At 49.4% G+C, this 26,347-nt stretch overlaps 1 protein-coding gene across 3 annotated transcripts in view; it reads right to left on the bottom strand.

Annotated features, from left to right (window-relative positions):
- Positions 1-26,347, bottom strand: part of CACNA1G (calcium voltage-gated channel subunit alpha1 G) — a 148,625-nt gene that overhangs the window by 85,815 nt on the left and 36,463 nt on the right. For all 3 annotated transcript variants that reach the window (XM_059864663.1, XM_059864660.1, XM_059864661.1), the window contains exons 2-7: positions 17,326-17,437; positions 16,706-16,839; positions 4,895-4,992; positions 2,758-2,917; positions 671-962; positions 79-171 (exon numbers count right to left, since the gene is read on the bottom strand). In XM_059864663.1, coding sequence (XP_059720646.1) covers positions 79-171; positions 671-962; positions 2,758-2,917; positions 4,895-4,992; positions 16,706-16,839; positions 17,326-17,437 — 889 coding nt within the window. The remainder of the gene's footprint in view (positions 1-78; positions 172-670; positions 963-2,757; positions 2,918-4,894; positions 4,993-16,705; positions 16,840-17,325; positions 17,438-26,347) is intronic.

Here is a 26,347-nt window from a genome sequence, read left to right as displayed (position 1 = left end):
CCCTGTTCCTCTGGGTGATTCCACTCTGCTCTCTCCAAATGCCAGGAGGATGCCCCCTGCTCCCCTAAGGCCACTCACAATGATCAGGAGGATGAAGTAGATGAAGTTGTAGAAGGAGTGTGCATCCATGACAAAGTACATTATGTCCACCCAGCCTTCCAACGTGATGACCTGGTGAAGACAGGAAGGGAAAACAAACTCCTGAAGGCTTAGTTACAACAAAGTGCACAGGGAATGTTTCTTCTGGCTGGGTCATGTCTGACGCCCCATAGTAGGTCTTGGTGCAGTACAAGATGCTGAGGAACCAGCTCCTACTCCTCCCAATGCCAATAGCCATGTTACCAGTTGCTCAGGCTGAATCTAGCCCCTTTCCATCTGGACTTAAGGGCCTCTAGTGTATTTTGCAGAAAGAAGAGCAGTCTCTAGGCTCTGCCCCACACCAACATCATCAGACTGCGCACCCACAGGGTTTTGTCCATGCATGTGAGGTGGAGACATTCTCAAAACAGGAATATTATATCCCTAGCACTTTGAGCACCTGTGCACTACTATGTAGGTGCTCACTAGTACAAAACAGCCCCCAGGAGTGCAATTACACAGCCCCTGGAAACATTTTGGGGGCAGGACCTCCTGTTTGCCCACCTTGTGACAACTGGCAGACAGGGCTCACCTGAAATATCGCAATCCAGGCATAGCCAATGTTATCAAAGTTGATGGCTCCCTTGAAGGGGTTGTGCTCCCCAGCAGAGCAGTTGGTGTAGTACTGGTTCCAGTTCACACAAGATGTGTTGGTGGTGTCATTGTAGGAATAATAATCGAGAGTGCACTCCAGACCCTCTTCCCTCCGTGTTGGGATACTCCGACAGTAGCGCATCCCATTCTCCCGGGGCTGGGAGCAGATGAAGGGATTTTCATCTTCATTCTCTGTCTGGTAGTACCGTTCCAAATCAACCGTGTAGGGGCTGAAAGAGTCCAGACAAGGCTGGGGTTTTCACACTTATGGCAAGCAATCGGGCAAAGAGACAGCTGTAACAGCACAGAAGTCTAATATCTGCTTTTTCGGATCTTAAAACTATTTTTTAAAGAAGAAATCCCCTTGGACTTCCTGCAGCTCCACAGGGTGAACTGATGTCCTTAACTGGGTTTTGATAAACTGAGGCAGGGCATTCAGCCCCTTGGTTGGCAATCCCTTTGATGGCATTGTTAAAAGTTACTCCCTCTGGAAGCACTCTGGCTTTGACTTTAGGAGACTAAGAGAAGGATTCAGCATGAAATGGTTTCTCTGAAATATCTTTGCTGCAGTAAGATGGAAATCAGTCATTTTAAGCTCCTGTATGTTCTGTAATTCTGGAGATGCTGAGAATTGCTTAGGGAGACTCTATGTACAAGGACCTCCCAAGATTCCTAAAAATCAGAGACAGGGACTTCATCTGCATTTCATCGTGTCAGTTCAGCCCACAGGTAAGGTCTAAATTCTCTCTGAGGGTGGCCTTACCACAGCAACCCAAGCAAAAATATTCTTCCTGGAGATGAAACAATCCATGGCCAGTCAGAAACTGGCTCCTTGCTCTGCACACACTATCTCCTTAATGCTGCCAGGACTCCCACTAAAGCTTGCAAAGAAATGTTTAAGCCTAGTTCAGCCTGGTTAATTCCTGCAGAATTGCCTGTAATACCCTTCAAAGCCTATCTAAAGCCCTGGAATTCTGGCTCAATTAAACAGCACCCAAACGTGTGGCACCATTGGATTTACTCAGTGGTGAGGCTGTCCCCCTGCTCTGCTGACATTTACTTAACAGGGACATGTCCTGGTAATGCCACTTCCAGCCACCCTTTGAGGGCATGACCTGCCAGAGGGGTGGGAGTTGATTAGGAGGTGGGTGGGAGAGGTTGGAAGGTGCCTGGTGCCAGTCTGTCTACAGCAGCAGAAGCAATATGGTCCTGCCATGTACAGAAAAGAGGCTTTGAGCTTGTAAGATTCCTCCATCCAGGTGGGAATCCAGCCAGATCCCTGAGGAGTCAGCAATTCACTGAAAGTTAACCAGCATGGCAGAACTTGGCAGAGCCATCAAGAGTTTGCAGTCACCTGCCTTTCTCCAAGCATTTGACGGGATGGAGGTGATGGAAAAAAGTAGGTAGGTAGAACAGGCATGGAAACCCTGAAAGAGGCTGTCAGCTACCACGTATTTCAACCACTGTCCAAACAGTGCTACACCAAGCCAGCAAACTGATCACAACAATTCTTTTAGCCTTAAATTCAGGGATCTGTAAAAATTAATACTTTGGGATAAGAACTATCTCTTGCTCTGAGGCTGAAAATTATCTAGCATCAAAAATGCACAGTAGTGCCATTAGCTTTTCCTGGGGTTTAAATGGGACTACAAATGTTGTGACAACAAACACCACCAGCCACTGGAGGGGATTCAAACCTGGGCATCTTCACACAGAAAAGGTCACACATTAATGAGATGCTGAATTTAGAAAGCCTGAACTCCCATTCTCAGAGGGGTTTTTGGAGGCTTTTAGGAATCAGAGAGGTTCCCAAGTGCCACCTGAGAGTTAGGGACAGCCTGCAAATGCAAATGGCAAATTGTCACAGCTTGCTCTGTACCCGCTGTGTGTGCCCAAGCAGGATTGATGGTGGCATTTAGGAGCAGGGAGCATTTACAGAAGAGAAGAGCTTTTTTACAGAGGAGATCCTGGAGGGACAGCCTCCCTCAAGCTGGAGAGACACTGGTGCTGCCCACACAGACTCACATGCTGAAGTTCTCAGGGAGGAAGCAGCGGTTCCTGAGTAAACCTGCCCACAGCTGGACTCCCACAATGCCGAAGATGAAGAAGACAAAGAAACAGAGGAGGAGGACGTTCCCCAGCATGGGCAGCGTGTCCAAAAGCAGTGTCACCAGGATGCGCATACCTGAGGCAAAGGGGAGAAGTTTACGTTGAATTTTCTTGCTCCAGCTGTGTCCTCCTGACCTTTTCCTTTCCACTGATACTTTTACACTTGCATTTCCTTCTATTATTTTCCTGCTATCCTCATCACCCACATGTGGCTTGTGAGCAGTCACAGCTTCCCATCCCCTTTAGCTTCCCCCCAAAGCCTCTGGAACAACCCCTTTCATTCATGCCTCGCTCCTGGACACCAGACCTACCTTCCCTGCTCCTCAAGTCCTCTACTCTGAAGTTTTCTAGCAATTATGTTTCCCTTCTTTACTCAGATTAAATTCTGATGTTCTCTTTTGCTCAATTGTATTTCTTTCTCCACTCAGTATATTTCAAAATTTCCTTCCCTCCCTATTTCCCCTCATCTACCCTAAATGCCCTCTCTTCCTTAAAATACAGGACTCTCTCTGGCAGTTAATTCTCACAAGTTCAGGAACAGCCAGTTCTGTAACAACGACAAATTGATGGTGACTTCAACTTGACATTTACACACAAAAAATTTATTTCATCTGACAACTGTGTAATATTCTGCTCATCTCTCACTCTCTTTCCCCATGTTCTGCACTCACTCACTTGCTTATATTGGCTTTTATCTAAAGAAAGCTTTACTGTTGCAGCCTTTACTTTGATACTTCAGGAAGACTTTTTTCTCTTATCCTGATGCTGTCACCTCCTCTCTCAGGGTTTTTCTTCTACTCCTTTACCGGGAACAACCACCTTGCATCAACTCCTAATTAACTAAAATTACTTTCTGTGGTTATTGCATTGATCATCAAACAAAGCTCATTTTTTATTTTTCCTACCTTGCATTTCTATCCCACTGTAACTACATTGCAGAGAAGACAAGATAAATTACCCAGGATTTCAAAACACATTAAGTGAATTACATCCCCAGTTAGACAGTGGTGGATAAATTCAGCTGTCCACCAGTTCAGCAGTGGGGATTAAAAAAAAAAAGAACCAAGCACTGCAAACAGGATTCTGAAGCTTCTGTAATGATTGAAACATCAGCATCACAGCCAGATTAAGTTCAAGAGTCAGGAGCCAGAAAATAAATAGATCCCAGGCACCTCCAGCATCAGTACAGAGAACTGAAGCTGATTAGTTCTTATCAATGCATTGGGCCAGTTCAGATAGGGGAGTGCAGGCTTGGATTTAATTTGGCTAAAACAGTACTGGATTTGATGACCAGGATTGTTGGACCAGGAAAAGGATGCTTCTGGTGCAGTTGTACTTATACTTACCATACCTGATCCACACAGCACCTGAGAGGGACTGTGCTCAGTGTCTCTCATGGAGCACTGGGATTTGCCCAGCATGGGGCAGTGGGAGGGTTTGTGATGGCCAGTGCCATGTGGGGCTGGGCTGCCATACAGCAGCAGGCAATGCCATCCACTGCTGCTTAAAGCAGGGCTGACACCCTTGTCCATGACCTGATACACCAAAACTGAAGAGTCACTGCCCATCCCACCCAGGTCTGCTTTGGAGATGCTGGGGGTTTGGGCTGTAAGGACCAGCTCTGAGATCTTCAGCACCTCCCAGGGGGCTATCTTCAGGCACAACAAGACTTCCTCACCCCAATTTCTCCAGGGAAGGATGGAGTATCCCAGGGAGGGTGGGACCAGCATGGCTCAGACCCCACTGCCTGTACTGCCTGGCAAAGGCTGTTGGCTCAGTCAATCCCTATCACCTGCAGCCCTTTAGCAGCCTCCTCAGACCCTCTTCAGATGAGAAGGGAAGGTGTCTGAAGACAGCCCTAGATACCTTATTGACTCATCTCTGATGCCACAGATGTCAAAAGGAACCCAGTGGTGGTAGGACCCAGCACTGCAAGGCTTGGGCAAACGTTTGAGCTATGATGTAAAATCAAAGCATCTGGGTTTGCCCTCTCATCTTTGGGGCATGGATCCAGACAGCTGGCCCCAACAGTGAGGAATAAGATCTGACTTACTTGGGACCCTGTTAATGGCCCTGAGTGGGCGCAGGACTCGAACAGTGCGGACGGCTGAGAAGCTGACATTCTGCAGGTCCAGGGAATACTCCAGCATCCTGAGAAAGACACAAAACCATGGAGGAGTGTCATGGATCCAGTGGAGAAATGTTAGATTATCAAACATTATAAAGCAAACATTAAATGCCAACCACTCGCAGAGGGACTTGTTACTGCATCTCTCCCATCAGGAAAGTTTGCCTGAGGAATTAATTAAGGCTTGTTTGCGTGTCAGGATAAAGTCAATGAGGGGAAATGTGATACACCAGCTCACAAAGCCACAGATATCTCTCTCTCTCTCTCTCTCTCTCTCTCTTCCACTTTGGTTCCTGTTTTTGCATAGGGCCAGGCAGAAGCTTCTGAAAGTCCCTGCACACTCCAGAGAGGAAATTTCCAGGCATAGCCCTGCTTTTATCAATTTTACAGATACTGTAATGAATCTGAGTTTGTTGTGCTGAAAGGAAGAGCATCTTCTGGTGCAGACCCCTCGGTGGGACACAGGAGGAAGTCAGCACAGGACACCAAGCTCTGTAGCAGGCGCAGGGCCAGCTACGGCTCCGTGGAGGGATGTTTAGAGATAGGTATTTGCTGAGTCATAGGAATTGAACCAGGAGTCCTCACTCTGGTCCTCCAGGCCTGCTTATCTCTCTGTGACCCCATAGGCTAGTTTCCCTAACCCTTACTCACCCACGTATTTACAGAGGACAAAGCACATCTTCTCTCAGCCTTGATTTTGCTAAGTCAAACAAATCAAGTTCTTCCAGCCCCATCTCATAGATAGGCTCTCTGTTTCTTAGTCACAAGCTTCCTCCACACTTGCCCTGGTCTAAATTAATCTCACCTGATTAGGCATTAAGTTTCTGGAAGACATTTTGGTCTTTGCACCAAGGCATCAGTGCTGCCCCTTTCCTCCCTGCAGGAAATCCCGCAGGATCTATCCATGCTGTGTTGGGTTTGCCACAGCTGCAGCACACTGGAGGCTTCTGTTCTTGCTGTGATCAGCCAAACCCCCTCCCCTCCGTCCTGGCCCCCAGCAGGTGAGGTGTGCCCCAGGGTTGAGAAGGCTCCTCTTCCAGCCCCCATATAAACAACTCCATGTTCAGTGCAGTGAGATTTTACCTGATAGGCTCTAATGAGAATGATGATGATGATGATCAAACTCTATCTGCATTTAAAATAACCTCAACATATTCCTCTCTGCTTAGCTGACTCCCACAGCAATGGGACAGTCCCAGGAGATGGAGGATGGACATGCACATATGGATACTACGAATCTGTTCTCAGCCCCTGACCAGAAAGGAATGCAGTGTATTCACAAAATCCCACCTGACCTGGGAGTAGAAAACCAGCCCCTCCCTCAGTGCACAGGACTCCCTGCAATGGGCAAGCTTTGGCTAAAGTGAGGAGAGGGGCAGTGATTTCCCTGGCTTTCATTGCTGTCAAATTTCATTTGCTGTTCAAAAAGATTTCTGCATGGTTGGCAATATTCAGGTAAAAAGCCCATATCAAACATACAGCTTTTTCTTCACCCATTATTAAAACAGAGGCTGCCAGCAAAATTCAGAGCAGCACGTGGTTAAATGCACCAAGACAAATCATCTTCTGATTAATGACAGCTCCAGACGCACTTCCAGAGATGTGAGTGCTTGTAAGCTGCAAAGGATGTGCTGTAAAATGCATTTTGATTTAACTTATTAAAGAACAATTATAATGCCAAATTTAAAGGAACAAGCCAAACAACAACCCAGAGACTTAAGCAAACACTTGAACACCAAGACCAAGAGCAAGAAGGTGGTCTCCTGCCTAAGCTGCTGGGCACTACTACCAGAACTGGTGTTACAGCACTGCCAAGCTCAGCCTCAGACACAGACTACAGGGTCCACACCTTGCTGGTAACCAACAGCTCAAGCGCCTTGAGAGAAGTCAGTATTAGAGAAAAGAATGTCAGTAAAGCTCAGTCACTAAAGAGCAAGTCCAGTGAGAGCACCACCAGTCCCTAGCTCTAAGGTCACTTCCCAAGGCAAGGGGAAACATGGGAAGAATCAATCCACATCCCTGGCAAGGGAGGATACTCAGGGAGAGCAAATGTCAGGATGTCACCAGCTCGTGAGGTGACAGGTACATTTACCAGCCTATATAGCATTTATGCATTGGAAATCTGCAGTGTAAAAGGCTCCTGATGAAGCTTCAATTCAAATGTCATCTCTGCTCAGAGGGGAAAGCTCGATGCCTGTCAGCACCGCTGCCACCAACCTGGTGCCCAGCCAAGTTAAAGGCACAGAGAGAAACTCAGCATTAAAGAGGATGGATTCACAGCTCGTCAGGGTGATTAGCAACCCCCGATCACTGGAGTTATTCAGAAGGAAAGCGGAAATATTTAGGACTTTCTAAGAATAAAAGTGGAGCATCTGCAAAGCCAGACATACAACGGGCTGCTAGTGGGAGGCAGAGAGGGAGCTGATGCAAACCTTTGGCAAATGCTCCTCCAAGCAGGAAAACTCCCAGAGATCAGCCGACAGGCAACAAGGATGGCTCAAGATGGACCAGGCAGGAGAAATTCATTCCTATTCCACCTGGAAACAGTGAGTTGGATCATGCTGGGGTTTCTCTCGTGTAAAACCCACTGTGCCAGGAAGGGTTGCCTGAGTGCAATGCCAGGCAGCAACCCTGAGGCAACAGACTTTCAAAAGTGATGCTCAGGGCATCACAGAAAGGGTTCAAGGGGCTCTGCTTACCCAAAGAGTCCCTAATAGAGCACAGAAATTCCAGCGAAGTCCTTCCCACACCTAGCCAGCATTGCATCTCTGAAGCACCCTGCTCTCAGCTCTGACTCTGCTCCCATCTCCAGGATCAATCCTGCTCAGGAAGTAGAAGATGTTGTAAAAACCCAGCAGAGTCACACATAGAATTTCTGCTGAGGGCACTTTCCAAGGAAAGCTTAAACTCTCCCCTTTCACAGCTGGGTGCTGGAGGTGCTGCACAACCAGGGGATGTGACCAAGGTCAAACAAGGAACCGGTGGCAAAGCAGCAGTGGCTGCAGGCAGGGCCACCCCCGAGAGCTGCCCCCCCTACACACTCAGAGCCCTGAACTGCTGGGGAGAGATAGGCTGAGATTTATTCAGCGTTCAAAAGCTTCCAAAACTGGGCATATAGACACCCTTTATCTACAAAGCAGAGCACAATATCACTGATGTGGGTGATATTAAGCCATCGGTGCTGGAGAAGACAAGGGGAAATTATTTAGGTGGTGTATCTTCAGAAAGCTGGAATGAAATTTCCCCCAGCTCTCAGCGGCTTAGCTGTGCTCTGCTTTCACTCAGCGGCTGCATTTGCGAGTCTCACTGCATTCGTGGGTGTTGCTTAATTTTAAAAATACTCATTTCAATCAAGCTGAACAGAAGAAAAAGAATAGCACACAGTGAGCATGAACCCTTCAGCCTGCTGGATCTGGCTGCACCATGTGTCCCAGCCAGGACACTTGACTAATGAGGCTTTTGAAGCAGTAGCAAGTTCAGCAAAAGAACTGAAATAAACTAAAGAATTACCTTTTTTAAAGTCCTAAAACTTAAAAAAAACCTCCAGGCTTTTCACAGGTGGATTTGAGTCACTTCAGCTGTGAGGGAGACTGCTGAGGGCTTTCTTTTACCCAGCAGGTTTCTGTGAGTCAGGGATGCAGCTTGTTCGGGATGCTTTGCTCCAAAGGTTGTGGGAAGGCAGCACGGAGCATCCACAGCCAATGGATTTCATCTGTGCTCAGGTCTTGGCTACCCTTTATCCACCCAAAAGTAACTTAAAACATTAAATTGCACAGCTCAGCCCCAGATATCGAACTCCTGGAGGTTCACGACGACAAGTATTGGCTTGATGTTCTAGCACTTCTGCTCAGAGCACAAAGCACCTAATTTGAGATTAGTCAGGTCACAGTGAGGCCGTGGAGGAGGCTCCCAGTTTCCAGGACACTTATATCCATCCTGGAAAGCCCAGGAGAGGGCCAGGCTCCTGGGAGAAGGTTTGATGCAGCTTTCCCTGTGGCCCAGAGGGGCTGTGGTAGTGGTTGCACATTGAGTAATTGTGTGTGCAAATCAGCCTCTTACATGGGCAATTACACCCCGGTGCTCGCTCAGGATGCTCAGGCAGCACAGAGGGCACTGCTGCCACGTCCTCATGTGCTGCTCCTCAGGTCAGATGGCTCAACAGAGGCAGAGGGAATGAAAAAGCAACGTTCATTCTGCCTCCCTGTGAGTTTTGTTTTTAAGGTATGAAAGAATAATATATGGGGAAAATCAGCCTTTGCAGTGGGAGGCTGCAGCAGGGGCTCCTGTAGGCAGTCCCACACCAGCTCTTTCTTCCCCGTGTCTGAACCAGGGAGCTGAAACAGCCCCTTGATCAGTCTTGTACAGCTAAAATGCCCTTCAGAGGATCCCTGCCTGCCTGTGGAGCAATCTGGTGCTGTGGGATGAAGGCAACATGCAGGAAGCTTCACCCAGAGCACCAAGCAGGAATCTTGCTCTGGCTGCTGCAGCCATGGGATCACAGCTCCTTGCAGAGACCTGTCTGGCACCATAGCCCTCCTTCCAATTTCTGAGCTAAAGAGCTTTTCAGACCCCATCTAGATTTAAATGGAGCAGGGATGGAGTGGGGGCTGTGCCATCCCTTTCTCTCCTGTCACCTATGAACACAACAGGGCTTCCTGCAGCCTATTTCATCCCTGAAATTCAACGCTCAAAACCAGGAAGGAGAAAGACATCCTTAAAGTTGTTTATGAAGGCTTCAGTGGAGCTCACTGTTTAATACAGCCCTCCACAGAGAGAGAAAAAATATCATAACAAACATTAGAAATGTTCAGGAAGCAAAGAGAGAAAGAAGTGGTGTCTGTTCCTAAATTAAGCAGCCTGCCAACCACCTCCAGCCCCAGCTTCTCTTCAGTTGTAAGCAAAATATTCCAGAAGTGTTTAACTTTCCTACAAAGTCTTTGAAGAGGCTTGTTACCATTACAATGAGCAAAGCACAAACAGGGCTCCTCAGCCTTGGCCAAACAACTGACTGAGCCTGGAGTAACCACAGACACACATGGCTGAAACAGGGCATGATGCACAGCCCTGCTCGGTGGGTAGCAGAATGTGGGCACAGGAAGGCAGACAGGAGTCTCATGAGCTCCCAATTATCCCCTGCTGTAAAGCTCTCTCACAGGAAAACAATAAACCATTAGGGATCTTTGTTGTTTTGGGGTTAGAATCATGGAATAGAATCATAAAACCTCTTGATCTGGAAGGGAACCACAAAGATCAAAGTCTAGCTCCTGGCCCTGCACAGGATAACTCCAAAATCACACCATGGGGTTTTTTGATGAGGATGGCTTAAAGTCCAATTCAATCTACACAAATGCAGAGGTCATGGAAGTCCTTATCTGAACAAAGCCAGAACAAGCTGTGTTCCTGCAAGCTGCTGGGACTGCAGCATAGTGTGGGGCTAGGGCTAGCTCCAGCTGAGCAGGAGGGAGACCTCAGTCTGTGGCTACCCTCTTCACACAGACTGAGCAGAGAAGGTGCTCCTGTGCCCTGTCGGGAGGATAGCAGATGCTGGGTCCTACAGTGACCAGGGAGATACCAAGTCAGGGCACATCTCCATCCCACAGCTCTGGCTTACTAGCCCAAGCCCCAGTCAGCATTAAACTGAAACCACTTTGTAGTATTGTCCACAAGGGTCCCAGGATGAGAGAAGAGATGAGAAAGTTGACTCCATGTTTCAGAAAGCTTGATTTATTATGATAGATAATATATTAAAACTATACTAAAAGAATAGAGTGAAAGGATTTCATCAGAAGGCTAGGCTAAGAATAGAATAGGAATGAATAACAAAGGTTTGTCTCTGACCGAGACAGTCAGGGCAGGTGAGCTGTGATTGGCCGTTAATTCCAAACAACCAGATGAGACCAATCACAGATTCCCCCTGTTGCATTCCACAGCAGCAGATAAGAATTGTTTAGTTTGTTCCTGAGGCCTCTCAGCTTCTCAGGAGGGAAAAATCCTAAGGAAAGGATTTTTCATAAACTATGTCGGTGACATCTCACCCTTTTTATTTTAAATAAATTAAAAAGAAAAGTGTTTGCAATTTCATCTGCTGGGTCATGCAGAGGAAAGAACAAGCACCTGAGAGGCTTAGTGTTGCCAATCAATCAAATGCTGGTGTGGAACCATCAGGGAGATTCTTCACCTCCAAAACACCAAATTCCATCACATCACCAAAACAATCTTAAGATATAAGAAAATGCAAAAACAGTGCAAAGAAAGTTCATTGCTTCAAGTCCAAACAGTTGAGTTTCAGGAGGGGCAGGCCGGCATCCCCTTCCCCTGTCCCAGCTCCCCCCGCAGGGGCAGCCTCGGGACAGCCCGAAAAGCTCGGGGGGAATCCAGGCTGATCGCAGGCGCCGCGGTGGTCGCTGCGGTGGTCGGTGGGGGCTGCAAAGCCGGGGGGAGCGCATCCCCCGCCGGGCTGGGGACGGCAGCCGCGTCTTCTCCGGGTACCGGAAGCTGCAGCGCGGGCGCAGACAGCAAAGCCGGCGGAGCTGACACGGGAGGCGGCGGGACAGCCGCGGGGGGCGGCAGGGGCGCGGGATTGACCCCCGCTGGCACCGCTGTGAACGCAATTGCCGGCTGCGATGCAGAAGGAGAAGGGACAGGGGCGGCAGGTCCCGACTCCGGGATGGGCAGCCGTCGATCATCGCTCCTGTCGGGTGTGTCGCCTAGCAACTCGGGCGAAGCCGCGGGAGGCGGTGCTTCTGCCACGGGAACGCCGACAAACTCCGCTGGAGGCGGCGGGTCCGGTCCGGCCTGCGGCGGGGCCGCGGGGACTGGCACCTCCCGCGGGGCGGGCTGGGGTGGGGCCCGCGGCTCCGGCTCGGGCGGCGGAGCCAACTCACCTCCCCCCGAGAGCAGTGAGGAGGGGGAGGCGGCTCCGATGGAGCATGTTCCAAAGGCGCAGAAAAAAAACTTTTCTTCTGTCGCGGGCAAAACTTCGCCCCCCCGCCGCGATTCGGGGGGGCTGGGAACCTGCAGGCCTTGGATTTGCACTGGTTCCTCTCTTGCCAGCTCCAGCGAGAAGGGAGCCATACCTCGGCAATCCGCAATCCACTGATATGCAGACGCTTTCCGTTTCAAAACTGGGAAGAGAGTTCTGAATGACGGATAAACCCGAGGAAATCCAAGTCCCCGGTAAAAAAGGTCTCGGATAATTAATTCCATGCATTCCCATATGTATGAATCAAGGGCATACAGCACATCAGTGAAAAAGCCATGGTGCTTTACCCACCTGAAAAACTCATAGAAATGTATCTTCAGCATAGGAACTCTGTCCTCATGACCCCATTTTTGCCAGAGGCCAATAAGTTTCTCTTCTGAGGGAGAGAATGGAAGCTCCGCCTCCGTAGGCACCCTTGTCCACATCTGCCTTGCAAGAAGGGAAGTATTTTCAGGAAGGGAAGAGTTGACAGTACCTTGTGACAGTGTCCTCTGGGCTTCAGCAGGCTGCTCTGTGCTGCGAAGACTTCCGGACATCTTGTCTGGGAGACTTTTCAAAAGGTTCTCTCTGTGGCCAGCCTCGGCTGTGAACTCTGTCCAATTTCAGGATCTTCGGCTCTTCAGCTCCTGGCTAGGAGCCACTTCTGTGGTCACTTGTGTAGGTGACCATCAACGCCACACACTCGGCGTTTACCCAAATGTAGCAATGCTCCTCTGGGCTTACCAAATGAAGAATTCTTCACTCAGGGTCCAGTTGTAGTGATTTCTTCACTCGAGGCACCATCTGTTAGTTCTGTCCTCGGTGTTCACCTTTTGTGGTGGTGTCCTTTTTTCACTCAGGGTCACCATTTGTAGTATTGTCCACAAGGGTCCCAGGATGAGGGAAGAGATGAGAAAGTTGACTCCATGTTTCAGAAAGCTTGATTTATTATTTTATGATAGATAATATATTAAAACTATACTAAAAAATAGAGAGAAAGGATTTCATCAGACGGCTAAGCTAAGAATAGAATAGGAATGAATAACAAAGGTTTGTCTCTGACCGAGACAGTCAGGGCAGGTGAGCTGTGATTGGCCGTTAATTCCAAACAACCAGATGAGACCAATCACAGATTCCCCCTGTTACATTCCACAGCAGCAGATAAGAATTGTTTACAGTTTGTTCCTGAGGCCTCTCAGCTTCTCAGGAGGGAAAAATCCTAAGGAAAGGATTTTTCATAAACTATGTCGGTGACACCACTTCTGCATATTTTGGGATGCAAAGAAGCATCCATCCTCAGTACATCTGTGTCTTATGCTGAGAGAGGTCAGAATGATATCGAATCATCTTTAGAGGGCAAGAGCTGCTTGCAATGCCTGTTAACCTTCAAATAAGTGTTCTCTCGCAAGCAAACTCCCCAAATGCCCTCCTCTAAAAATAATGCAACACAATTATGCCATTCATCACTTTTTTTTTCCCCTCCCCTTTTTCCCCATGCAACTCTGTAACCTCCAGCCAAAGCCATGTTTCCCTATGCTGAGTTTTGATAATACAGCACTATTCTCATCTCCGGCAAGTTTTACTGTAATTACAGAGATGTGTTGCAGACATTACACACTCTATAATTAGCACTAATTGCATTACATTGTCACAAAGAAGTCATTTACACTCCATGAGTTCATGAGATTGGTCTGGACAGTTTAACAGAGATGAGAAGCACTTAATGGCATCCCACAAAAGTGGCCAGCAGGAGCAAGGACAGCATCCAAGAGGCTCTCCCAGAACTACAAGAGGGAGGGAGATTTGGAGCAAAAATGCATAAAAAAGGTTCTCCCCAATGATAACCTCTGACAGATCTAGAAAGTTCTTAGAGAATGGGTAAGCTGAGGTGCTATAAGTTGGGACTTCTGGGGGGGGGTGGGGGCGGTGGGGGAAGGGCAGTGTGGGTTGAAGCCTGTTCTCAACTGGTGGTGGCTGGGAAGGATTTCTATGGATGATGTGCCCGTGGGAGTGTACAGCCCCAGTATTATGTGCCTTCCCCACCCGAAGCCCCACAGATATAGTTTGCTGCTTCTCTTCTCCCCTGACATCATTTTCTGCAGCCCATGAGAAAGGAAGTGGCTAGGAAAGCATGACAGCTGGAGCTCAGGGTCCTGCTAGGTGCTGGGGAGCTCACACTGTGCTGCTGCTTCCCCCCTCCCGTGTCTTGCACATAAAGGGCAGAGAAAAAATGTGAAGGCAGAAACAGAATTGCTTCATTGTGGTCACCGGGACCACAGGAAAACCTCAGTCTCCTCCCCTGGCATTTCACTGGGGAACCTGGTTGAGGCCCTTATGTGAGACCTCCATAAAAAACATGACTTGCTTTATCTGGTATCTAAGCAAACCCAGCTGGGTTTTGAGGATTTCCCTGGCACAGACTCTCCAGGGCCCCATTTTGGCTCTGGCCTTTTTCCTGACACCTGCTCAGATGCAGGGCTCCTCCATGCAGAGCTTGGCTCATCCCTTGCTCCTGTGCTCTGCTGTGAGCACCATGGGCTGGGGGCTCATTGGGGTAGTTTGCCCCATCTGGGAACCAAAGAGTTGCACTAAGGGCTACCTGAGGAATTTCCTTCTGTCTGGTTGGGATTTGACCCTGCAGCACTTAGAGTGTTTTTTACCTATATCTTAGGTCTACTAAGGGCTTGAGTCCTTTATTTTTTTTCTCTGCTTCAGCAGCGTCCCATTCCTGCAGCCCCTTTAGCTTTCCCTGGCCTTCAGCAGGCTTCCCAGGACTGTGCCAATGCTCTGAGTAGGATGCAGCACTCCAGGATGGATGGGCTAGGATTAGAAGAGAGCAAAAGGGCACAAAAGGGAGTAGACAAAGCCAGTGCTGGAGGAGGAGAGGCTCTGCTTTGTATTTAAATCCAGTTAGATCCTTTGCCAGCTGAATTGGTTTTGACGGGGCCCAGATGGGAACAGTTCATGCACATGGAGGAAAGAGCTATCACTTAGTGAGAAGCATAGCTGACCTGGCAGAAGGCACGAGAGGGTCAGGCTACCATGCTGCAAAAACCTCTGCAGCAAAAAAATGTCTCTGCATGATGGGGAGGGGGGAGCAGCTGCTGCAGGGGGGGATCTGTGCCATGATGCAGCTCTGCCCAGGAAGGAGATAACTCTCACATACCCAAACACCTGGCCAGGTGCAGCAGCTATGCTGAGATTTCTTTGCTTAAGCAAAGAGAAGTGTGATATTTTGGCATAGGAATAAGAATGGTTCCGGCTGGTGTCCCTCTAGAATGAGGTCCCATCATGGTGGCTCCCCACAGAATAACATCAGGGATAAGTCTGGCTCCAAAGGTTTTGCAAGATCAACAGGCAAAGGCAGGACCAGGCTAAGAGGGCAAGGTGCCAGTACCCTGGCACAATGGAGTTGGGAGCAGCCCAGCATCTGTGACCATGCTTCCCAGGATGGGATGTCAGGCCTTGCTTGGGTTGGGGTCTTTGTCACAATTAATTTCACTATACGACATAATAAACGAGAAGAAATGAAGGTGGCTTAGCAAGCTCCAGCCCTTGGATGTGCTGCTGGTATCCACAACCTTACCAGACCTGATTGGACCTGTGGTTCCCTCTTGTCCAGCATCCCATCACTGCTGTCTCTAACATTGCTCAGACATTTCAGGAGGAAACCCTGAGTCTTCTCCTAAACTGAGGAGCCAGAGGCTGGTGGGGCTGGAAAGTAGGAGATTGTGGCTTCCTGCAGAAGACAGTTTTATGGGCACAAATACAGCTCTTGGGTCTGAAGGTCACTGAACATTTTCACCTCTGCAACAATGAATTCTTCAAGCCAAGGATGCACTGAGAGACTGGCACCTCCATTTTACTTCTCCCAGCTGACTAGCAGAGGCATGGGCCATGACCCTGTGAGGCCAGCAATGGACCATACACAAAACTCATTAGGATGTTGTCCCTTCTTGGACCAAACAAGAAGGGGCTGTTGCCCCTTCTTTGGGGCACCAAACCCATGCCAGGCAAACAAGCTGGGAGGGGCCTCTGCCTCTTTCCAAAATCTAGTAAATTTGATCCCCGGTTCTATCAAAAGAGGCAAACCCCAACTGTTTTCCCAAAAGTCTTGGGGGTCTTGGGGCGGGGAGGGGAGGAGAGGGCCAGCAAGAAATTTGTGTATTGAAGAAACTCAGCTCAATGGCCAGTGGCCAAGAACTTTCCATGTGTATTTCCAGCCTCTGCCAGGAGACTCTCAGATGCTGGAAGAGCCTTTAATTCAAACCAGGTGCCTCTGAAAGGAAAACCCTTAGAAAGGGGAACTTCATCACTTTCCCTCAAAAAAAAAGAAGGTATAATAACGAGGGCAATCGTGCATGTTTCAGTGAGCAATCCTTCCTGGCACAGCCCTCCATGCTCCCAGCTGCCCACTCTAACCATGGAAACTGAAACCTTTGGTGGGCTGGAGGGAGGAGAGCCAAGCACAGTACCCAGCAAAGGAGCCCCAGGCTGGTCAATCCACCACAAACAACTTTTGTCTCCCTGCCCCATTCTGCCTGTGTACTGAGCATCAGCTCTCCCTCAAGCTACTGAGAGCACCAGAGAGGCAGCTGCAGCTCAGGAGTGATCCCTGCTGGGAAGCTGGGATGGACAACACCAACAATCAAAACCAGCCAGCCCCTAGCCTTCACTGCTGCAAACCAGCTGCTCCCCCAAATCCAGTGCTTGCTGAGCAGAGCCATAAATAAAAAGAGACTCAGGGAGAAGGGGACCTGCCTCCCCAGACCTACCCTGCAATGACGATGAAGAAGTCCAGGCGGTTCCATGTGTCTCCCAGGTAGCATTTCTTCCCAAAAATCCCCAGTGCAATCATTTTGACGATCATTTCCACAGCAAAGAAGGCAAAGATGAAGTCATCAAAGCTCTGCAAAAGAAAGGAAGGGAGGAGGGATGTTCTTGCAGACTTGCACCAAGGGAGGGAATTAGAAACCTGAGTCCAGCAAGGTCTCCTCTTGCATCTCTAAAAGCTAAATCCCTGGGAAGAAGCTGTGCTGAGAGCAGCCCTGTGGTCCAGGGTCCAGCCCAGATGGTCCAACAGCACCCATAGTGCCAGGATAATGGGACAAGTACATTTTGGGCTCTGCTTTCACTGACCACTAGATGGTTGGCCTTCCCCAAGCACTCCAAGAAAGGCTTAGCTAGACTGGGGCTGGCAGGGGCTTTGCCTGATGGCACTGCATGTTCTCCAAGCACCAAGATCAGCATTTTCCAAGTGCTCACAGAACAGACAGTGCAGGCAGGACCTGACATCCTGGGACACCATGCCACTATGGTTGGAGCCAGCTCAGTCCTTCCCTCTCCACATCAACCTGAGGCTGCTGTTGAGCTTGCAGCAATGCTGGGGCTGTACCTGGAGGATCCTGCAGCGCGGCGAGTCGCAGGCAATATCCTCGCAGGGGTGGAACATGCCCAGCGTCACACAGTTGAGCAGAATTACCAGCATGCTGACCCTCTCAAACCATCTGCACACACTTGTCAAGGAGGCAACAGACCCAGAGGTGCATCCACGAGAGGCAACATCTGAATTGGAAAGCTTTTCCTGGTCTTTAAGGCCAGGAGCAGACCAGCTCCCCTATGTTAGGTGCTCTCTCTGTTTACATGTTGAGATACCTGCATGTGTTCTCCCCATGCTGCCATCAGTGGCTACAGCTGATGTGCATACCACTCTAAAATGGAAGTTGCATGGCAAGAGTGCTGAGTGCTGATGTGATGGATTAAAACATTTAATTAAATGAGCGATATCAACTTTTAGAAAAAAAACTAAAAACCCCCACACCAATAATTTCCTCTCCTAGCGTTTTACAGAAAAGCACTTTAACATTACAATTTCTATTAACCATGTCTCAGCTTATCCCAGGGGTGTTTCCTCGAAGCCACTGCTTAAACTTTCATTCCCAATCCAAATCAAGACTGTCAAAACCATTAATGAACAGCCTAAAAGCCTTTAAGTGAGGGCCAGCAGAGCCCATTCCCTACCCCGCCTCCTGCCTCTCAGAGCAATTTTTAAGGAGCTGAGCTGCTGGGACAGATGTTGGATGCACTTTTGGGGAGGAACAGAGTGTGCTGCTGCAGCACATCCCCATAGGGATGGTTCAAACCTGGTACCAAATTCCTGCATACTTCTGGGGGCATTTCCAGGAGCACAGAGATGGAAAATCCAGGCACTGGTTCAGTGTGGTGCTGGGGTTATCTTCCAGCCTAGCATGAAAAACACCCTCTCAACTGGCAGAACCCACAGACAGCAGGGCCATGCTCCTGCCTGAGTGCCAGCAGCAGCTTCTCGCTCCAGGAAAATAAGCACAGCCCTTGTCAAATGAGAGTGTTCACTGCAACACAGCAGCGGGTGGTGTTGAAGAGCCTGTGCTGTAGCGTTATCTGCCTGGGGAAGCGGAAGGTGAGGATGAATCAGCAGGTGCCTCTCCACCGGGCACACAGGCCTGGGGCTGGCAGTTCCCACCACCCATCCTGGGCGAATTCCTGGAAAACCACACAGGGTGAGTCACAGTTTGGTTGTCAACAATCTGGATCTTTTAATCGGGAGAAATGTTTACAGGATATTGGGATAGACATTCCAACTGTCAGGGTGGGGCTATGGGCTAGGATATTCAGCCTAAATATAGTCCTGTGGGGGCGTGCATGGAGGGCAGCCAGAAGAAGGGGCAGCTACTGAAGGGAACCCCCAGCTTGTGGGGGTGGGAAGATCCCCCAGCAGAACCAGCCATGTCCAGGGCTCTGCCAGCAAGGAGCTGCAAAGCCCTTGGGAACATCAAGAATTAAAAAACACCCTGCATGATCCCAAAGGGGTGACAGAAGGAAAGAAGGAATGTCAGCTGCACAGGCTGTGAAGATATGCAGCAGGGAAGTGAGGATGACCCAGGACAGCTGGGTTGGTTGTGTCAGAACCTGCAGAGACAGATGGATAAGTCCCCAGACAGTCAAAGATCCATTCAAATTCTTCCATGGCAGTGGACAAGAGCCTTCACTGGACGTGGATCTCCTCCACACATTCCATCCCAGCTGGGGGTGCTTTTGCCCCAGTAGGCAGCTACTGATGCTGGCTGGGAACTGCAAACTCCTGCAAGCAGAGACGGGCACACAACCATGGTGGGCATCAGCTTGGAGCCACTCCGATCCCACCTCCTCCCTGTCCAAGACCCAGCACAGCCCTAATGCTCACCCAGGGCAGCTGAGCAGAGCCAAGCCCATCACAGCCCCACATCTGGCACAAAGGGATGAGCAAAGGCTGAAATGGAAGAGCACAGGATGGCACCAAAGACCCTGTCCTTTCCTGTCATGCCACAGTCTGCATCATGCCTCTGATGCCCTTCAATACTCATTAGAGTGCTGGCACTGGTACCAGTGACTGATTGCAAGTGGAGGGAAGCCAGGAGAGTGCAGCCCCCCAAATTGCCACAACCTGCCCCACACAGGGCACCAGCTGTGGCCAGCAGGGAGATCTGGGGGCTAGCACCACATCTGTACCACCAAGAGCATCCCCATGGTACAGCCAGCAGCCCCTACCTGCCCAAAGACATGCTGCCCCGGGCACAGCCATGGCCTTCCCCATGCTGCCCACCATGGCTATGGGGAAGGTCCCCCCATCCTACCCTGTCCTCTCCTCTCAGGGTTGCCCTCCCCACATCCCAACTTGTCTTGCAGGAGCAAATATCTGCAGGCAGGAAAACAGCCTGGAGAGGGAGGGGGACCCAGGGAGTGGGAGGGATGTTTATTTGCTGAGGGCAGAGGTTTTTTACCCCAAATTTAACTGCAGACCATTTATCAGCACATTCTCCCTGGAGCACATACATTTCATTCCAATATAACACTTCACCCTGATTAAATATTCCCGGGACAGGCACCTCAGCAGTGTGGAGGGCAGTATGTTAATGTGCAGCTGATAGATCAGAAGGTTGGGGGGGGGGGGGTGTTATTTTTTCCCCCTCCTTTTTTTCCAGCTGAATGAAAATTCAAGCTCTTTCTTCTGTTAATGGGATTTTCAGAGGCACACAAAGTGCTGCTGGCTACGGCTTTGTACCGACTCTCTCTGAGCTGAGAGGCTGACAAAGGGAAACTCTTCAATTAGCAAAAGCAGAAGGTGCTTTTTTGAATGCCTCTCACTGCTGCAGGGCAGACAGGAAAGGGGCAAAGCAGCTTTGGGGAAGCATCAGAGACAGTGTTGGTCCCTAGCCAGCATTTCAGGTGAGGAGAAGAATACTTGAAAGCAGGGGCAGAGGTGGCATTGCCACCACCCAGTGTTGCGCTGAGCCCACAGCCCTCACTGCATGAGGTAAATATTTACTGGGAACAGAGCTGGCCTTCAGGGTCCTGCCCCCTCCTCACACCAAGCAGAGCTGGTATTTAAAAGAAAAAGGATTAATAATGGGGTTTATGACCACACAGCAGATGATCACCCCATCCATCCCACCCAACGGGTGCCAGAAAGTCACCACTTTTAAGGGTCACATGCTCACCCCAGAATATTCCTAAAAATCCACATTTTTACCATCAAGGCAGGCAGCCAAAATCCTCACAGATTCTTTTCAACTAAAAAAAATCTGTTTCTGCCACACAGAAATTTGCAGTAACACTTCTGTTGTAACCTGACTCTTAAAATTCATAAGATAGAGAGAACAAAAGAAAAAAAGAAGGAAAATGTCCAGAAGTCACTCACTTGTTACCAAAGGAGCCCTTTCACAGAGCAAGAGCCCTCAGCCCCTTCTTGCCACTGGTGCTCCCAGTGCCACCTGCCCACGATTCACAGCATCTGACCTTTTGTAATTAAGAGGCAAGAGTCCCAGATTCAATTAGCCAACACTACCCAGCCTAATATAATTAAATGAGAAAGATATTGCATTATGCTTGCTATGATTTGGTTGCAGAAGTTTGGATCAAATTCACCAGTGAGTGAATTAAGTCAGCATCTGTTGCCCAAGGGCAGCAGTAACAAGGTGAGATGCTCTGTCCAGCTGCATCCTGGACTCTTTCCAAGGAGCTGGAGCACTTGCACTGGTCCTGATGGGCTCTTTGGCTTCGGGGTGAGGAGAGCAGGCACCTCTGTGCCCCAGAGATTGGGTTCCCTTTCCCTGGGGAAGTGCCACTGACTGAGCTGAGTACGGAGGGGAGCATTAGGTGATGCTCTACAGGGACACACACTCTTCTGTGGGATTAATGTTTATTTCTTCCCTTGATGCTTTGCTATTCCCAGGTAGCTCCCACCATTCCCCCTCTCCTCCTTCCCTGCAACCCTGTCTCTCCCTTCCTGACCCCTCTTCCCACTCTCCAGTGAATCAGCAGCTCCAAGGACATGTGCTGCCATTGCTGGGAAGGGGGGTGGACCAGCCCCAAGAACAAGCAATGTGATGGGAGCAGGGCTCCATGGGCAAGGGGGTCAGCCCTGCAGCACCAGGGGCTGCAGGTCTGTACCACGCAGTGAAACTCAACCACAGCAATGCATAAAACCCCCTGGATCCAGACAGGTGACACTGGGCTCTCATTGCTGTCGGTTTTTTAGAGCAAGGAGTCGTCGTTTCAACACAGAGATCACATCCAAGTCCCCCATCAGCACCCACAGCCATCGTTTCTGTGCCAGGAGAAGCCCTCACTCACTGGGACAGCGGCTGGGATTTGACAAATGTGTGGAAAGCGCTGGCAAGGCCTGGAAATTTTTGTGCAAATGTGATATGAAAATTGGGTTGAAATGACAGCCTTCCCCTGCAGTGTCACCAAGTCCCACCAGCTTAGGAGTGACACTGGGATAAGCTGCAGACGTTAATGAGAATGGAGTTTTAGGCTTCATTCATATCATCAATTCCAGAAATAGCCCCTTTGACAGAAGCATAATGGCACTTCCAGAGCCTGGCCTTTGCGGGGGTGGGAGAAGGCAGGGACTAAAATTCTAAAACATTAATTTAGGCCGTTTGCAAGAGAAGTTAAAAGTTTTCAGAATTAATCTGCCTCGCAGATGGAAATAATAACCCCTTCCTAGCTTTGCCTCTCACTGCACCAAGCCAACAGGAAAAGGCTCTTCATGTCATGCCCAGTTAAAAGTTTTAGGATTCCCATCACAGTCCTGGACATTTAATTAGTTTGTTTTTTTTTTCCCCCTACCACATTCCTTCCAAAGCAAGACCAGCCTCTGTAGTTTGCTTTTAGCATTTGCAGAAAGCATTTCCACTTCTGTGGATGCAGCCAGAGGTGCTCTCAAAGTATCTCTACCCAGTGAATCCACTTCCCTGACCTGCAGCCAAGCACTGGCAGGGATCTGCTCCCAGTGTCATTGTAATGTGGTCTCTACCCTACAGCTTTGCCTTCCCAGATGCTTTTCCAGGCTTGCTCCCACCTGTCACTCTGAGAGACACAAGCTCAGGCTGAAGCAGGGAAGATGCTGCAGGGTTTAGAGCCTTTCCTGCAGCATCACAGCACCACAGCAGCAGTAGGCCTACTTTTCCCTGGCAGGATGGAAAAGCCACTGCAGGCAAGGCAGCCCTGGCATGCTCATGGCACACGTGTGATATAGCACTTGCCTCCTGCCCTGTGGTCTGCGGGGATTTGTGCCAGGCAAGTCCCATCGCCAGGGCATTCCTGGAAAGCAAAGCTATGAGGCTCCTCCAGTGGGGCTGCACAAAGGGGTTTAAAAATTCAAGCACTGCTCAGAGAGTGTTTCCATTTCCACCGTGTGGCAGTCTGCCCCATCCCGGGTCACTGCAGCTGGCAGGCTGAGGACACACTGCCAGGAGTTGGCATGACCCCACTGAGCCTGGCATATTCCCCATCCACAGGCTCTGAGCTGGGAAAAAGCCAGGTAGAAGCATCCCTGTCTCATCACTGCTCTGCAGCTCTTTGAAACCTTTTCCCTCCCAGTGTAGACAGACACAGGAGGTTCTTTTAATTCATGCAGCTTCATCATTAAACCTGGGAAACCAAAACAGGATGACTGTGCACGGCAGTGTTTTTGGAAATGCCATCTCTAATTCATTTCAGCTTGCAGATGTCCAAAGGGATACACTGCTGGCTGCTTCCCTCTGCCATCAAAGGCAGCACTCTGCTCCCATCCTGGTGAGACTACGGAGTTCCCAGTGGCCCTGTGACACATAAAAGGGACTGTAAAGCCCAAAAGTGGAGGAAAAGGGGGATTTCAGGCAGCAATCATCATTCTTCTCCCAAGGGCTTAGAATCAGCACTGTCAGCTTCAGGCAGAGATGCTCTCCTCTGCCTGTGAGATGCAGCCACCTCTGAAGGAAGAGGTAGGATTTGCTCAGCAGTGTGGGGAAGCCCTGTTCAGCCACCCGAGTGATAAGGCAAAGAATGATGCCTATTTAGAGGAGATGGGGAGTGACAAAAAAGGTTGTTTGGTAAAAAAAAAAAAATTGAAACCCTGATGAGGTTCTTATTTGTCTTACAGTTTTGGTATTGTTTCCTGGTAACCTTTTAGATTTCTACTCTAAGGGCTTTTTTTCCAGCAACCAGATGGGTTTAAAATCTAATTGCCTAAAGAGAGGGAAAAAAAATGAAGATAAAAAGAATCCTGCAAGCTGAGTGACTTGCATAATCACCAAACTTCAGGAGCTGGAGCTTTTAAGAAAAGCCCTATATACCAGTTACAATTAACTCCTGAGCTGGGAGAGCTCAGCTGCTGGCAGCCTGGCTCTGGGACCAGCATCTGCAAGGATGGGTGCTTTAGTAAAATAAATATAATATGATATGATGTTATATAATAATATCATATAATTAATATAATATAATATAATATAATATAATATAATATAATGTCAAGCAGGAACACTTTAGGCTAGATTTATTTTGGCTTCTCATCCCAGTCCTTCCCTCCTCCTCATGCCTACCTCAGCACCAAGAGCAGTGACCAAAACAGCCCAAAATGAACTGGTGCAAAGGGTCAGTGCATGGCCCCAGCCCTGGTCCAGCAGGATGGGTCAGGTGGGAGCCCCATGGAGTTCACCAGCTCTTTCACCAGCCAAAGCCATATGCTGATACCCCCAACTCCCACTGCCCTGCATCTCCTAAGGAGAAGGGCAGAAGAGAAGAAGGTGAAGCCTTGCTTGCACAAACCAAGCTCCACGGAAGCTTCAACTTCCCCCCAAACTCCCTCTCCCATCAGTTTGGCACCTTCAGCTAGCATTTGGGTAGCTCAGGGACAGGCACTTCCCCCATTCATCTCACCAGAATGGTGTTGCAGAGGTGGGAGCACGTCCCCATCCTCTACCCAGACGTGTCCCTCCCAGCTCCCAGTTCAGCCTCTGCACCAGCCATCACCTCCTGTGACAGAGCCAGGGGATGGGCTCCCTCCCAGCAGCTCTCACATGGCATTAACAAAGATGTTGTCATGACCAGTAAAATCCCTCCTAACGGCCATGTCTTCCACAGGGAGTCAGGGGCTACCAGTTAAAGTACTCTCAATATGCCAATGCCATTGCTGAGGCTCAATAACTTATTGAAGACCTTTTCCCCCACCATGCCTTATAAAGTGCACAGTGGATGGACACTAAACCCCCAGATATATATTTTAACTCACTCACTGTAAATGTCTCTTAATAGCACCTGTCCCTAAATCTCAGTGGTGCCAATTGCTCTCCAGGACACATCCACAACACCCAGCAGTGCCACCTCCTCACAATGCACAGCCCCAGTCACACTCCAGGACAGAGGAAAACCCATGGAAAGCCAGGGAAATGCTGCAGCACGTGCAGATGCATCTTCTCCTGCTGCTTACACAGAGCAACACCTCATGCAGAGCTGCCAGAGGCATCTCTCCCTCACTAAGGGACCCCAGATATTTGGGATACTATTAAGTTTCTGCCATCCATGATTCTGCTTGCTGCTACACTCAAGACAAAAACTGTTATGCAAGGCTGCCTAAACAAGTTGCAGTAAAATCTTTGTAACATCCTACACCGACACACAGTTGGGATATGTCACATATTTGTCTTATTTTGTTCCTTCTTTGTCCTTTTTTAGTCTCCTTCTACTTTTTCCCCCTTGGAAGTACGCTGGTTCCCATGGAAACAGTGATGTTATGGGTATGGACAGAGCTCCAGTGACGTCCACAAGTTCAGTATAAAAGCAGATTTATGTAACAGTTGGTGAAATGAAGAAATTGAAGGGATGGCTCTGCATGGCCACAGATGTGGCATCAGGGCTGCCATGCCAAGGAGGTTGTAGTGGTCAGACAAGTTCACACTGGAGGGGGAAAGAATGACAGGACAGGGAAGAGGAGTTCACAGACTCATAGAAGGATGGATGAGGATAAAACTAGTCCTAAGCACATACATATATATGATTTTTTAATCTATGTTTATTATTTATATTTTAATACTGATGTATTTCCTTCAAGAGCATCTCTCACTCTCTGCTGCTGGCACAGAGGGTAGATGAGATCCAGGGTACCGACCCTGGGAACAGGAACTCTCCTGCCTGCATTCACTGGGAGCTGCAGGAGCACAGAGTGATCCTTGCTGATGCCCCAGCCCCAGGATGGAGGCCCTAGCTGACAGTGCCTGGCTCCATGGCCAGGGAAGGAGATCCCCTCTGAGCCAGACCTGCCTGAAGCTGGAAGGGGATCATTGTCAGGAGATTCCTGCAGGCTTCAAAGCCTGAGCAAATCAGGCATATTTCCTCTTTTTTGCAAACCTGCGATTTAAATCCCTTCCTAGGGCAGCGCACAGATGGAGGCAATGTCTCTCCTCCTCCTCCTCCTCCTCCTCCTCCTCCTCCTCCTCCTCTGCCATCAGTCCCCAAAGAAGAAACCTGAATGGGTTCCAAAATGAGACATTGCCATGCCCAGAGACATGCCACCTTGAACCCCCACTTCTCACAGAGGCTTGGCTGGCAGGCACCACACTGAACAGAGCCAAGACCTCCAAATATCAATGTATTAATAAAGCCAGGGAACTGACAGGCTGATTACATCGCAGGGATGTGCTGGGGAGAATAAGCCTGTGCTAATTGTCCTGGCAGCTCCTCTGCTTCCCTTACCATCCCTGACAAGCTCACTGTCTGCTCCCACCAACACTGGGTTAACCCTCTTTGGCCAGGAAAACTCTGTGCTCACACCTGCAGAGCCAAAATATTCCTTGTGAAGCCAAAGTATTCCCTGTGAAGATTAGCACTCTGCCTATCACAGGTGAAACAGGCTCTCTGCCTCCCTCCACAGACCTCTCCCCTGAGGACCACTCTCCCCCCACCCCCAGCCACATCCCACTGGAGGATGCAGCCCTCTGAGCTCCCAAACTCCCACATGAGCTGAAAACAAATCCCAGCCTATTAAACATACACAAAGTAAGTGCATGAAAGATTCACCCAGGGCAGAGAATGTCATTGGGGTAGTGCAGAAGATGGTACAGGTCTGCAGGATCACC

This window comes from Haemorhous mexicanus, chromosome 20 (genome assembly GCF_027477595.1).
Source record: "Haemorhous mexicanus isolate bHaeMex1 chromosome 20, bHaeMex1.pri, whole genome shotgun sequence".
Classification (NCBI taxonomy): Eukaryota; Metazoa; Chordata; class Aves; order Passeriformes; family Fringillidae; genus Haemorhous; species Haemorhous mexicanus.
The sequence above is the reverse complement of the archived record's forward strand: the minus strand, read 5'-3'. Positions and strand labels throughout refer to the sequence as shown.